Source organism: Oncorhynchus clarkii, chromosome 17, assembly GCF_045791955.1.
Source record: "Oncorhynchus clarkii lewisi isolate Uvic-CL-2024 chromosome 17, UVic_Ocla_1.0, whole genome shotgun sequence".
NCBI classification, from domain to species: Eukaryota; Metazoa; Chordata; class Actinopteri; order Salmoniformes; family Salmonidae; genus Oncorhynchus; species Oncorhynchus clarkii.
Genome location: NC_092163.1, coordinates 3,120,085 through 3,133,786, shown reverse-complemented (window position 1 = coordinate 3,133,786; position 13,702 = coordinate 3,120,085). Strand labels below are relative to the sequence as shown.

The window sequence follows — 13,702 nt, the reverse complement described above, 5'->3', positions numbered from 1 at the left end:
TGGCTATTAGCAAGAAGCTGGACAATAGACTTGCCTAGAAGGAGGATAGGGGGAGAATTCTATCATCAAATGTATTTCTTAGTTAGGTTGGCTGTATCACAACCGGCCGTGATTGGTTGAAATTTCAGTTTAATCCACCAGAAAAGACCAAACAAATAATACAGCAAAAAGTATTGTTATGTATCACATCTGACTGTGATTGGGAGTCCCACAGGGCGGAGCACAACTGGCCCAGCGTTTCTCTCCCTCTAAAAACAGAAATACATGTTTTGGCCTTTATAAATATTATTTTGGCCTTTATTCAGATTACAATCACTCACTTTCGTTTTTGGAAAACGAAATAACCTCCAAAATATCGTTATATCCTATCAAGTTGATGGCACAGTCATATAGCCGGGCACCTACATATAGCAGAGTGACTCACTCATCCATGGCTTTGGATCAAAATAAATAAGTACCAACATTCTTTCTGATAGTCTTTAATAAAGAAATGTTTGGTTATCCTGAGCTGGACACCACGTACAGTATTTTAATAGCCCATTATGTGCTACTATCAGGACAATATACCTTCACCAACACCTCTCTGATGCAGGTTCGATACCCGCGCCGGCCGTCACTGGGAGACCAATGCGGCGGCTTTTGGTTTTAATTTAGAATCTTCTATATGTAATTATTGGCGGAGAGTCAGGTCATATTTTTCAATTTACTGTAGGTGTCATGAGTCTCACTAGTGTTGAGTAATGTGCTGTTTAAAGTGGTGTAGGTCTTATTTATTTAAAGAGCATATTGAAGCTAGAAGCAATAGGATTAGAACCAATAGGATTTGAAGCAAAAGCCTCCAACTATTTTAGCACTGTTTCGCGCTGCTCTGAGACAAGCATGGGGACTGGTCTTGATAAATGAATTAGATTGTTTTCTCCGTTTGGGTATTGGTTAGACTACAATTATACAATTATGGTGTAGAAATGTTATGTTCTTAGTGTAACCTTTATTTAACTAGGCAAGTCAGTTAAGAACAAATTCTTATTTACAAGAACAGCCTACTCCTTCCTCCCCGTCTGGGAATTGAACCTCGTTCTCCGGTGTGCCAGCACGACACAGGGATTCTTTAGTTAAATAGCCCAGTACTGTAGCCTACTCCAGACCGTCACGTTGTACAGGGCCATATTTTCCATCCTAAGGGTTTTTAGTTTTCTTTGTAATATAAACACCATAATATGAACTTCTTGGGATAGGGGGCAGCATTTTCATTTTTGGATGAATAGAGTGAATAGAGTGCCCAGAGTGAACTGCCTCCTCCTACTCAGTCCCAGATGCTAATATATGCATATTATTAGTATTGGATAGAAAACACTCTGAAGTTTCTAAAACTGTTTGAATGATGTCTGTGAGTATAACAGAACTCATATGGCAGGCAAAAACCTGAGAGAAAATCCAAACAGGAAGTGGGAAATCTGAGGTGTGTAGTTTTTGAACTCACCCCTATCGAATACACAGTGGGATATTGGTCATGTTGCTTCCACTAGATGTCAACCGTCTCTAGAACCTTGTTTGATGCTTCTACTGTGAAGTGGGGCTGAATGAGAGGGGAATGAGTCAGAGGTCTGCCTGAGTCCCACGAGCTGACCACGCGCGTTCATGACAAAGTTAGCTTGTTTTCCATTGCTTTTCTACAGACAATGGAATTCTCCGGTTGGAACATTATTGAACATTTATGATAAAAACATCCTAAAGATTGATTCTGTACTTAGTTTGACAAGTTTCTTCGACCTGTAATATAACTTTTTGAACTTTTCGTCCGACTGGATTTGTTTACCAAACCCCCAAGAAAATAAGCTATTTGGACATAAATGGACATAAATGATGGACATTATCGAACAAAACAAGCATTTATTGTGGAACTGATCATCAAAGGTAAGTGAATATTTATAATGCTATTTATGACTAATGTTGACTACCCAACATGGCGGATATTTCTCTGGCTGGTTTGGGCTCTGAGCGCCGTTCTCAGATTATGCTTTTTCCGTAAAGTTTTTTTGAAATCTGACACAGCGGTTGCATTAAGAAGAAGTGTATCTAAAGTTCCATGCATAACACTTGTATTTTCATCAACATTTATAATGAGTATTTCTGTGAATTCATGTGTCTCTCTGCCCAATCACCGCATGTTGGAACTACTGAACGTAACGCGCCAATGTAAAATGAGATTTTTTTTAATAAAAATGAACTTTATCAAACAAAACACACATATATTGTGTAACATAAAGTCCTATGATTGTCATCTGATGAAAATCATCAAAGGTTAGTGATTCATTTTTATCTCTATCTGTGCTTTTTGTGGCTCCTCTCTTTGGCTGGAAAAATGGCTGGGTTTTTCTGTGAGTTGGTGGTGACCTAACATAATCGTTTGTGGAGCTTTCGCTGTGAAGCATTTTTGAAATCAGACACTGTGGCTGGATTAACGAGAATTATATCTTTAAAATGGTGCCTAATACTTCTATGCTTGAGAATTTTGATTTATGGGATTTCTGTTGATTTTTATTTGGCTGAAATTTTATTGGCTGTTGGCGAGGGGTTCCGCTAGCGAAACTGGGTTCAGGATAATCAAATTAATAAAGAAACATTTCTTGATATCAGTCCCATTTACATTGTTCTTACGAAAACAAGTTTTAAATGCTCTAGTACAGCCACTATTGAAGGCAATCAAATGCTTCTCAAAGATGCCCTCTGGTGGTCAAACTAGCACTTACTAGCATTATTGGTGACAGTGGTTGACACGTAAATAACATGCCATAGAATTCTGTGGCACCATGCAAGCTGTGCTGCAGTACGCTGCAACTTTTAAAGGACAAACCACTGTACTCCATATTCAATTCATGTTTTCTAATAAAAACACACAAATATATTTTTGAGTATACATTGTACAATTTAAATTCATATGGTATAAACAAGCAAACACATTCTCAGTCAACAATTAAAGACACTGGGAGCACTGTTTATGTTCTCTGATGCATTTTAAGAAGTCAAGGAGAAGTAATTATTCTCTCCTGTGTGAATTCTCACGTGCTTTTTCAGCTTTCCCGAATGGTTAAAACGCTTTCCACACTGGGAGCAGTGGTAAGGCTTCTCTCCTGTGTGTATTCGCTCATGAGCTTTCAGGGTTCCTACTTGGCCAAAACTCTTTCCACACTGGGTGCAGTGGTAAGGCTTCTCCCCTGTGTGTAGTCGCTGGTGAACTTTCAGGGTTCCTAAGTGACTAAAACTATTTCCACACTGGGAGCAGTGGTAAGGCTTCTCCCCTGTGTGGATTCTCACATGAATTTTAAGTGACTGTGAAGAGTAATAGGTCTTCCCACAGTCTGAACATTTGTAAGGCTTCTCCCCTGTGTGCAGTCTCATGTGCTCTTTTAGGTTTCCTGAATAGTTAAAACTCTTTCCACACTGGGAGCAGTGGTAAGGCTTCTCCCCTGTGTGTATTCGCTCATGAGCTTTCATGTTTCCAAAGTGACTAAAACTCTTTCCACATAGGGAGCAGAGGTAAGGCTTCTCCCCTGTGTGAATTCTCATATGACTTTTAAGTGAGTGTGATGAGTAATATATCTTCCCACAGTCTGAGCATTTGTAAGGCTTCTCCCCTGTGTGTATACGCTCATGAGCTTTGAGGGTGTCTAACCGCTTAAAACTCTTCCCACACTGGGAGCAATTGAAAGGCTTCTCCCCTGTGTGTATACGCTCATGAGCTTTGAGGGTGAGTAACCGCTTAAAACTTTTCCCACATTGGGAGCAATGGAAATGCTTCTCCACTGTGTGTATACGCTCATGAGCTTTGAGGGTGTCTAACCGCTTAAAACTCTTCCCACACTGGGAGCAAAGGAAGGGCTTCTGCCCTGTGTGTATTCCCTCATATATTTTCAGGCTTCCTGACTTGGTAAAACTCTTTCCAATCTGGGAGCAGAGGTGTTGACTTGCTGGTTTGGACGTCTTTGGTTCGTCCAAGTTTGGTTTTCCTCCTGCCAAAGACAGAGTTTATTTTTAAGACAGAGCAGAATGAAATCTCCACATGATAAAACTGCCTTGCTATGAACTTTAAACCAAATCAGATCCCTCAATAACCTGAGGCCAGCTTTCAAACATTTCATCATTTAAAACCATTTTTGTGTGATTTTAAAACAAATGTTGTAGAGCATCCTGGTAATTACTGTTTACAAGACTTATTTGTATTTCTGTTTTACGAGTCATAACACAAAACACTAGACAGTCCTATGACACTCAAGACACAGACATCGCTGGATTCCTATCAAGCAGGTGGTTGTAAATATATAACCTTCATAGCTGTATGATACAGAATGTGACCTACACACTTCCTTAAACATATAATAAGTCATTTAAAGTGGAAGTCCAAAACTTGTTTTTACGTGGAAGACACAAAGCACATCAGTAACATCTCCCCGTTGTTGAAAGGGTTCGACACATTGCTGTTAAAACCAATTTCTAATTTAGACGTTCACACATTTGGACTATCATTCATTTCATGATATTTTGGGAAAAGTAAAAAAGAATGTGAAATATTTGGGGTAGATGTTACAAAAACTATAAATATGTAAAGTGTTGGTCCCATGTTTCATGAGCTGAAATATCCCAGAATTCTTCCATACGCACTAAAGCTTATTTCTCTCAAATTCGGTGCAAAATGTGTTTATATCCCTGTTAGTTCAAATTTCTCCTTTGCCAAGATAATCCATTTACCTGACAGGTGTGGCCTAATGTTGAACACTTTTTAGGTTACTCTATGATTCCATAAGTGTTATTTCATAGATTTGATATCTTCACTATTATTCTACAATGTAGAAAATAGTAAAAATAAAGAAAAACCCTTGAATGAGTAGTTGTGTCCTAACTGTTGACTGGTAGTGTATGTGGTCGATTCCATGGGAAAGTCAACCTGAACATGTGTAACGGAGGTGAGAACGTGCCGTAAACTCACTCCACAGCTTGAAACGTCACAGATGGAGCTGTCCAACTGGTACCTTTTAAACTCACTCCACAGCTTGAAACGTCACAGATGGAGCTGTCCAACTGGTACCTTTTAAACTCACTCCACAGCTTGAAATGTCACAGATGGAGCTGTCCAACTGGTACCTTTTAAACTCACTCCACAGCTTGAAACGTCACAGATGGAGCTGTCCAACTGGTACCTTTTAAAACTCACTCCACAGCTTGAAACGTCACAGATGGAGCTGTCCAACTGGTACCTTTTAAACTCACTCCACAGCTTGAAACGTCACAGATGGAGCTGTCCAACTGGTACCTTTTGTATCGCTCCATCGGTTCATTGTCAAGGAGAGCGGTCACATGTGATGAGAAGCAGATGATCACTAGTTTGAGTCCAGTATGGGGACAGTGGAGGAAACTAAACTGTAAGCAACACACCGATGTCAATAAAGTTAAAGTCATTAAAACAAGTTTTTCAACCACTCCACAAATGTCTTATTTCACTTATAATTCACTGTATCACAACTCCAGTGGGTCAGGAGTTTACATACACTAAGTTGACTGTGCCTTTAAACAGCTTGGAAAATTCCCGAAAATTATTATGTTACGGCTTTCGAAGCTTCTGATAGGCTAATTGACATCAATTGAGCCAATTGGAGGTGTACCTGTGGATGTATTTCAAAGGCCTACCTTCAAACTCAGTGCCTCTTTGCTTGACATCATGGGAAAATCAAAAGAAATCAGCCAAGACATCAGAAAAAAAATGTAGACCTCTACAAGTCTGGTTCATCCTTGGGAGCAATTTCCAAAAGCCTGAAGGTACCACGTTTATCTGTACAAACAATAGTACGCAAGTATAAACACCATGGCACCACGCAAGCTTCATACCGCTCAGGAAGGAGACGCGTTCTGTCTCCTAGAGATGAAACGTTTGACCCAAGTTAAATCATTTAAAGGCAATGCTACCAAATACGAATTGAGTGTATGTAAACTTCTGACCCACTGGAAATGTGACGAAAGAAATAAAAGCTGAAATAAATCTCTCTACTATTATTCTGACATTTCACATTCTTAAAAATAAAATGGTGAACTAACCTAAAACAGGGAAATTTTACTATGATTAAATGTCAGGAATTGTGAAACTGAGTATAAATGTAGTTGGCTAAGGTGTATGTAAACGTCCGACTACAACTGTACATTTGCATGTTTAACACGTTAGATGTTTAACACTGTAGATCAGACGTTAATGAAGCAATGCAGAACACATTGAAGCTAACTTTTTATATGGTCTATTGGTTTCTCTCTTTTCATTGGCAGAATCCTTTTTCAGTGTTATGATATTCTTAACATCCATATCCACCAGTCTATCTTCCTGTCAACTAACAGAACTCTGCTGGTTGTCCTGGTAACAGATACCAGTGGGCAGATCTATTGTATTTGTTCAAACTACAGCACTTACTTTGATGAGTTAAATCTGATCCTTTCTTCTCTGCTCCTCCTCTCACAGTTCCACTCAGCCCCGTTGTTTTCCTGCAGTCCACCAGCAGCACAGACAACCTCTTCATACCCAGCAGTAAGGTGCTACCGGGAGAGGCACGACACGGGGACTCCGGGAGGGAGGAAGGGTTAGCGTTGTCCTGGTAACCATAAAGAGGGGACACAGACACATATCATTATGGATGCTGATGTCACTGCTGCCATAAAGTGTTTTACAGAAACCCAGCCCAGCCCTCAATAGAGCAAGCTGTATGCTAGACCAGACCAAGCTGTACCATCTGGTGTTCTGATCTGGAGAGACTCTTCTCTGCCTCGTCAGCATCAGGATATTGTTGAGGCTCCCCAGAGGATCCAGGATAGTCATGTCTCTCTCCTGTGTGGACGAGAACATGAAACCGATGGTAAACTTATGATCTTCTATTGCAATCATAGGGTCTTACAAGAGGCATTAATATGTCTAAATAGGGCCTAAAATGGCCACTTTCATCATGATTTCCTAAAATATTGTTTGTGATGCAAATGTAAAAGGCTCGTTCCACAAATTGGTTGGCATTTGCGTCCCATTGATCTTTTAAGTAGAAAATATGCACCAATATTGAATTTTAAAAGACTGTTATATTAGATGAGGTGCACTTTAATGTAGACCACATGGAGAATTCAATAAATCTAATTTAAAAGTCCACAAAATATATGTACCAACTGCAGAATTAACAATTAACAATTTATAGAGTACGAAACATATTTAAGTGTAGAACTTCAGTAGAATGCCCCTTAAAAACCCCACATTAGTTAAACAACGGCATAGTTTGTGCCCCTGTTTAAGACAGTACTCACTAGTGTTAATCTGATATTCTGTATCCTCCTCTTTCACTCCCAAAACGTCTTCCTCCTTCACCTTTATTGAGATAGAACCTTTTAGAGAGGAAGAGGATGCTATCTCTTCTTTCACTATAACAGCCTCCTCTTCTTTCACTATAACAGCCTCCTCTTCTTTCACTGTAACAGCCTCCTCTTCTTTCACTATAACAGCCTCCTCTTCTTTCACTGTAACAGCCTCCTCTTCTTTCACTATAACAGCCTCCTTTACTTTCACTATAACAGCCTCCTCTTCTTTCACTATAACAGCCTCCTCTTCTTTCACTGTAACACCCTCCACGACAATGTTCAGTCCCAGAGCTTCTTTTTCCGTCCAGCAGACCACCTCTTCTTTAGCAAGGGAGGAGTAGTTTAGTGAACTCATGGTCAGGGATGTTAGCTAGTTAGTTAGCATTAGCGACTAGCCTAGTGCTAACCTCAGTATCAATCTTTAACACGTTTTCAAATTTAACAAGAACATTAGGTTAAAGGTCATCAGATGATAAGTCAACAGAAATGCGTTTAAAACACTGAGATTAGCTAATGTACACAAACAAGGTGTAAAGCGGCAATCTATCGGTTTTATGTTGGCTAGCAAGCTACCGAGGTGGTTGAAAGAGAAGCCGTTTTGTTGTTCCTGAAGAAGTGTCCCGTCCAGTCTATTACACGTCACGCAAGAAGCATCACCTGAAAGACGCCCATCGCCATCTGCTGACTGGAGTGGGTAACGCAGTTTGGAAACAATAGTTACGACATGTTGTATTGGAAAGAACGTAATTTAACAATAAACTGATATATTTTCTCTTGCTTCTTACAAATGATACGTTCCTGTACACAGACGTAGAAGCTTAATATGAATATGTAGATGATGAATAAATACATCTATGAATAGGTAGTGTGTTAATATACCTTTTCTCTGCTCATTTTCACATTCGTTTTTATTAGATGTGACCATACTTTTCCCTTAAAGCCACGCTCTATACGATACAAATCGTCCTGTAAACAACAGAACAAATGCATCACATGCAAATAACACTTGATTATCTGTAGTGCTTTACACTGGGTAGACAAAACATTAAGAACAGCTGCTCCTTCCATGACTTAGAAAGGCCAGGTGAATCCAGGCTAAAGCTATGATCCCTTACTGATGTCACTAGTTAAATCCACTTCAGTCAGTGTAGATGAAGGGGGGAGTCAGGTTAAATAAGGATTTTTAAGCCGTGAGACATGAGACATGGACTGTGCATGTGTGCCATTCAGAGGGTAAATGGGGAAGACAAAATATTTAAGTTACTTTGCACGGGGTATGGTAGTAGGTGCCAGGCGCACCGGTTTGTGTCAAGAACTGCAACGCTGCTGGGTTTTTCAGCTCAACAGTTCCCATGTGTACCAAGAATGGTCCACCACCGTAACAGTGGCGGTCAGTGCCGTTTAAGATGAGGGAGGACCATTTTGTTTTTCATGGGCATGGCCTTATTTCTACTACAGCATGTTGGATGACTGTCATTCATATTCCATTCACCCTGTTCAACGTAACAGCGATAGGTTTGGACTACTGTCATTCATATTCCATTCACCCAGTTCAATGTAACAGTGGTAGGTTTAGGCTACAACATGATACTAACATTTCCCATATACCCATCATGAGGTAGCAACCTAGCTTATGAATGAAAGTTTAGAATGTAGGTTCACACAGGTCGAGAGAAACTGTTGAGGTGACAGACAGTGACACATTCAATATCGCCTTGCACACTCTCGCCTGCATCAAGCTGAAATAGAGGTTCTATTGGACAAATTCACGTATGTTTATCCTGGTTGTGTTCCGTTTAAGAAACGTTTGTCAACAGAATCAGCTGAATTAATACGCCCCTGATCATGCATAAACACAGTTCACTTTCATTACAGACACGTTCTATTCCTTCTTGCACCTATGTGCTCTCCTCTTATCACCTTCTCCCTTTGTTTCTGTACTTCAATTGCACAACACAACACAACACATTCCCTCAGAAGAGACTAATTGAGTCTCTTCTGAGGGAAAAGGAGGAGGTTCCTAGTCCATATTAGGACGCTTTTTCTCTCCAAATGTTTGGTATGATCAGTGTACATATGTAAAGAAAATATTGCACGACCAAAAGCACAATTCTATTTTTGTACAAATGAGACAAGAGTACGAACATATGTGTGTTCTCTCAAGAACTTTAAGTAGCCTATATTTGATGTGATATATTCCTTTCGAGACAGGTTTGTGTCACGGATCTGGGGAAGTGGACCAAAGCATTTCTGCAGCATTGAAGGTCCCCATCATTCTTAAAAGGAAGAAGTTGAAACCACCAAGACTCTTCCTACTGCTGGTTGGCCTGCCAAACTGAACAATCGGGGGAGAAGGGCCTTGGTCAGGGAGGTGACCAAGAACCCAATGGTCACTCTGACAGAGCTCCTCTGTGGAGATGGGAGAACCTTCCATAAGGACAACTATCTCTGCATCACTCCACGAAGCAGGACTTTATGGTAGAATTGCAAGATGAAAGCTACTCCTCAGTAAAAGGCACATGAAAGCCAGCTTGGAGTTTAATGAAAGCCAGCTTGGAGTAAAAGGCACCCAAAAGACTCTCAGACCATGAGTAACAAAATTATCTGGTCTGATGAAACCAAGATTTAACTGTTTTGCCTGAATGCCAAGGGTCACGTCTGGAGGAAACCTGGCACCATTCCTACGGTGAAGCATGGTGGTGGCAGCAACATGCTGTGGGGATATTTTTCAGTAGCATGGACTGGACTGGGAGACTCATCAGGATCAAGGGAAAGATGAACGGAGCAAAATACAGAGAAACCATTTTGAAAACTTGCTCCAGAGCAATCAGGACCTCAGACTGGGGCAAAGGTTCACCTTCCAATTGGACAACGACCCTAAGTACACAGCCAAGACAACGCAGAAGTGGCTTTGGGAGATGTCTCTGAATGTTCTTGAGTGGCCCAACCAGAGCCCGGATTTGAACCCGATCTAACATCTCTGGGGAGACCTGAAAATAGCTTTGTAGCGACGCTCCCCATCTAACCTGACAGACCTTGAGAGGATCTGCAGAGAAGAATGGGAGAAACATGAGGCTCCTGCTGCCCTCAAGGGCACATTGACAGATTTTTCACCTAGTCCTCTCTGGGATTCAAACCAGAGACCTTTCAGTTACTGGCCCAACACCATTAACCACTAGGCTACCTGCAGCAGGAGTCCCATGTTGACAGGAGAGCCCACCTTTATTTCTCCCTCATTATGAACATTCATATTGGTCAACAGTCCTACTGTGTGTATTGAACATTGATATTGGACTGTAGCAGCTAGCTAACTGGCTACTGATCAACCTATTGTGTGTATTAAACATTCATATTGGACTGTAGCAGCTAGCTAACTGGTTACTGATCAACCTATTGTGTGTACTGAACATTCATATTGGACAGCCTTACCTATAGAGTAGCACCACCACCCATCAGCCCGTTCTCTTCTTGATGTCAAAGCTGCAGTGTATTGTTGCTGTAGGAGTTTATGATTAATAATAATTCAAATTGTGAAAATAGAAGTGTACAATTTATATATATATTTTTAATCAACTTTAAAATACTGTTTGAGTCTATGCAGATGTATAATCTGAATAGGAAAATACATTATCAATAACTAGTTTACATCAACATACCGAGCCACAATCTGTAAAATGTGACCATACTATTTATTTCAAGACCCTCTGTCAGATATAAATCATCAGAGTGGGAAACCAACTGACATGGAAACAATGGAGCAAATGTATCAATGTATCAAATGTATTATGACATCATATAGAACTACTCAGACATTCCAAATCAGGCTTCATCCATATCATGAAGGTGGATATTGATCCAACCATTTCCAAAGTAATGATGGAAACAGGATATGCTTTTACAATTTTATAAATGAAGACAGAGAATTTGTTGGTTTGTTTTACATGGTGGGTCTTTTTGTGTCAGTAAACATGAATGAGTGAGAAAAGGCGGTGGAAACTCCTTTATTTATATAATAACCATCATATCGAAGTTAACTTGGAGTCATGAGATGATATGTTGATTGGTCCTCCCACTATGACTTGGGAAACCATGCAGTTTATTAGGCTACAGATGAAATAAGTTATGAACTTCACAGGGTGGTGAAACTACATGTGATGAGCTTGATGCTCCTTTCCAATACATTTTGATGGTCTTATTCTGGTGACATGATGATCGATGCTTGGTTGTCATTTGACAAATAAAATAATATCTCTCTTATCCATAATAATCTCATCATGTAGGTAGCCTACCAACACTGTACAGTTGTGGCCAAACGTTTGGAGAATGACACAAATATACATTTTCATAAAGTCTGCTGCCTCAGTTTGTATGATGGCTATTTGCATATACTCCAGAATGTTAAGAAGAGTGTTCTGATGAGTTGCAATTAATTGCAAAGTCCCTCTTTGCCATGCAAATGAACTGAATCCCCAAAAACATTTCCACTGCATTTCAGCCCTGCCACAAAAGGACCAGCTGACATCATGTCAGTGATTCTCTCGTTAACACAGGTGTGAGTGTTGACGAGGACAAGGCTGGAGATCACTCTGTCATGCTGATTGAGTTCGAATAACAGACTGGAAGCTTCAAAAGGAGGGTGGTGCTTGGAATCATTGTTCTTCCTCTGTCAAACATGGTTACCTGCAAGGAAACACGTGCCGTCATCATTACTTTGCACAAAAAGGGCTTATTGGATATTGCTGCCAGTAAGATTGCAACTAAATCAACTGTTGTGTCTTTGGCTATGCCAGATTAAGTGATATGACATGCTATTCTATAAAATCCTTTCTCTGTAATAGTATTACCTGATTTAGCTAATCATGTAAATGTAATTAACTAGAGAGTCGGGGCACCACAAAATAATATTTATAGAGCTGATATCTTTCGAATAAACTCTTAAAGACCTAGTAACATTTTACATCAATAGCAGTCAATATTAATCGTCACCTTATTTCAGTCTCATCTGAAAGTTGTAAATTCTTGGTTATCTTCACGAACCCTGGTGAACAAGTTGAATCAGCAATACAACATTGGGTTTATTTATTTATTTACTAAATACCTAACTAATCACACAGAATTACATATACACATAATTAATCATACCTTGATTACAAATTATGTCATAAAGGAAAACATCCCTAGCAGACAAAGCAGATATGACAGCTGGTTACACAAAAGAAAATGGGTGAAAATGAATGGAAGAGCGAGAAGTCTGAGGAGCAAAGGGAGAAGCTGTGCTATTGTCAATACAATATCCTATGCATTCTAAATTATCACCCATTATCACCCATTTGGAAAAGGAAAATGCAATAAATATTTACTCTGAGCTGCGCTGTAGGTTGGTGGTAGATGGAAAGCCGTGTTGCCCAACAGAGTCCTTTGAAGAGTGTCTCTGGTGGTGAACGGGAAACGTTGTAGTAACGTCGTTGTGTGGTAGACGGGATACTCTGTCTGTTCTTTCTTAGCCCACATTTGCAGCTGCTGTTGCTAACTCAACGGCTAGGAGGTATCACTTCTGTAGTGAATGAGAGTTCAAAGTTCATACCATTCGCAACCAAAGCTCACGCTGATGTTGGCTTCGTTCTGTAGTTATTATCTGAACCATTCTGACATCGGATCGTCATCCTAATGTCTCCGGAACAGGAGGTTACATTATCATCAAGGCTTTATATAGTGGAGGGAGAAGGGTGTGTTTGCATAGTTTTATAACCCATGTCTCTTCACAGGGGCGGGCCACTGATTGAGCAGAGCCCTAACCTTATGAAAACCCAAATCTCTCCTTTGGAAGCTAAAATTACATTTAATCTTTTCACCAATAATTTTATATTCAAACATTTAAGTTGAACAACAATTCCATGTGAATCCGATAACTACAATGTGCAGACTTTCCACTGTAGAGTTTATGTCATCCTATCATTGATGAGAATGTCTCAGATAACAACCGAACTGACATCATATTCATTAAGTACCACCACATATGTTCAACTGGTCGGATTACCAAAATATGGTTCATTTCCCCCCACCTTCTGATGTTCCCAGAATCTCTATGTTAACCAAGGGATTTTCAAATGTCACATCAGTAGGGTAGAGAGAGGAAAAGGGGGGAGAGGTATTTATGACTGTCATAAACCTACCCCCAGGCCAGCGTCATGACACAACCATTCATCGGATCATCAAGAACTTCAAGGAGAATGGTTCAATTGTTGTGAAGAAGGCTTCAGAGCGCCCAAGAAAGTCCAGCAAGCGCCAGGACCGTCTCCTAAAGTTGATTCAGCTGCGGGATTGGGGC

General features: G+C 40.2%; 2 protein-coding genes across 2 annotated transcripts in view; one reads left to right on the top strand and one right to left on the bottom strand.

Moving 5' to 3' along the window:
• LOC139370044 (zinc finger protein 345-like) overlaps positions 1-13,702 on the top strand; it is a 637,497-nt gene that overhangs the window by 336,156 nt on the left and 287,639 nt on the right. The window lies entirely within an intron of this gene.
• Positions 1-13,702, bottom strand: part of LOC139370042 (zinc finger protein 678-like) — a 267,317-nt gene that overhangs the window by 185,339 nt on the left and 68,276 nt on the right. The window contains exons 8-9 of the mRNA XM_071109343.1: positions 3,039-3,916; positions 163-170 (exon numbers count right to left, since the gene is read on the bottom strand). Coding sequence (XP_070965444.1) covers positions 163-170; positions 3,039-3,916 — 886 coding nt within the window. The remainder of the gene's footprint in view (positions 1-162; positions 171-3,038; positions 3,917-13,702) is intronic.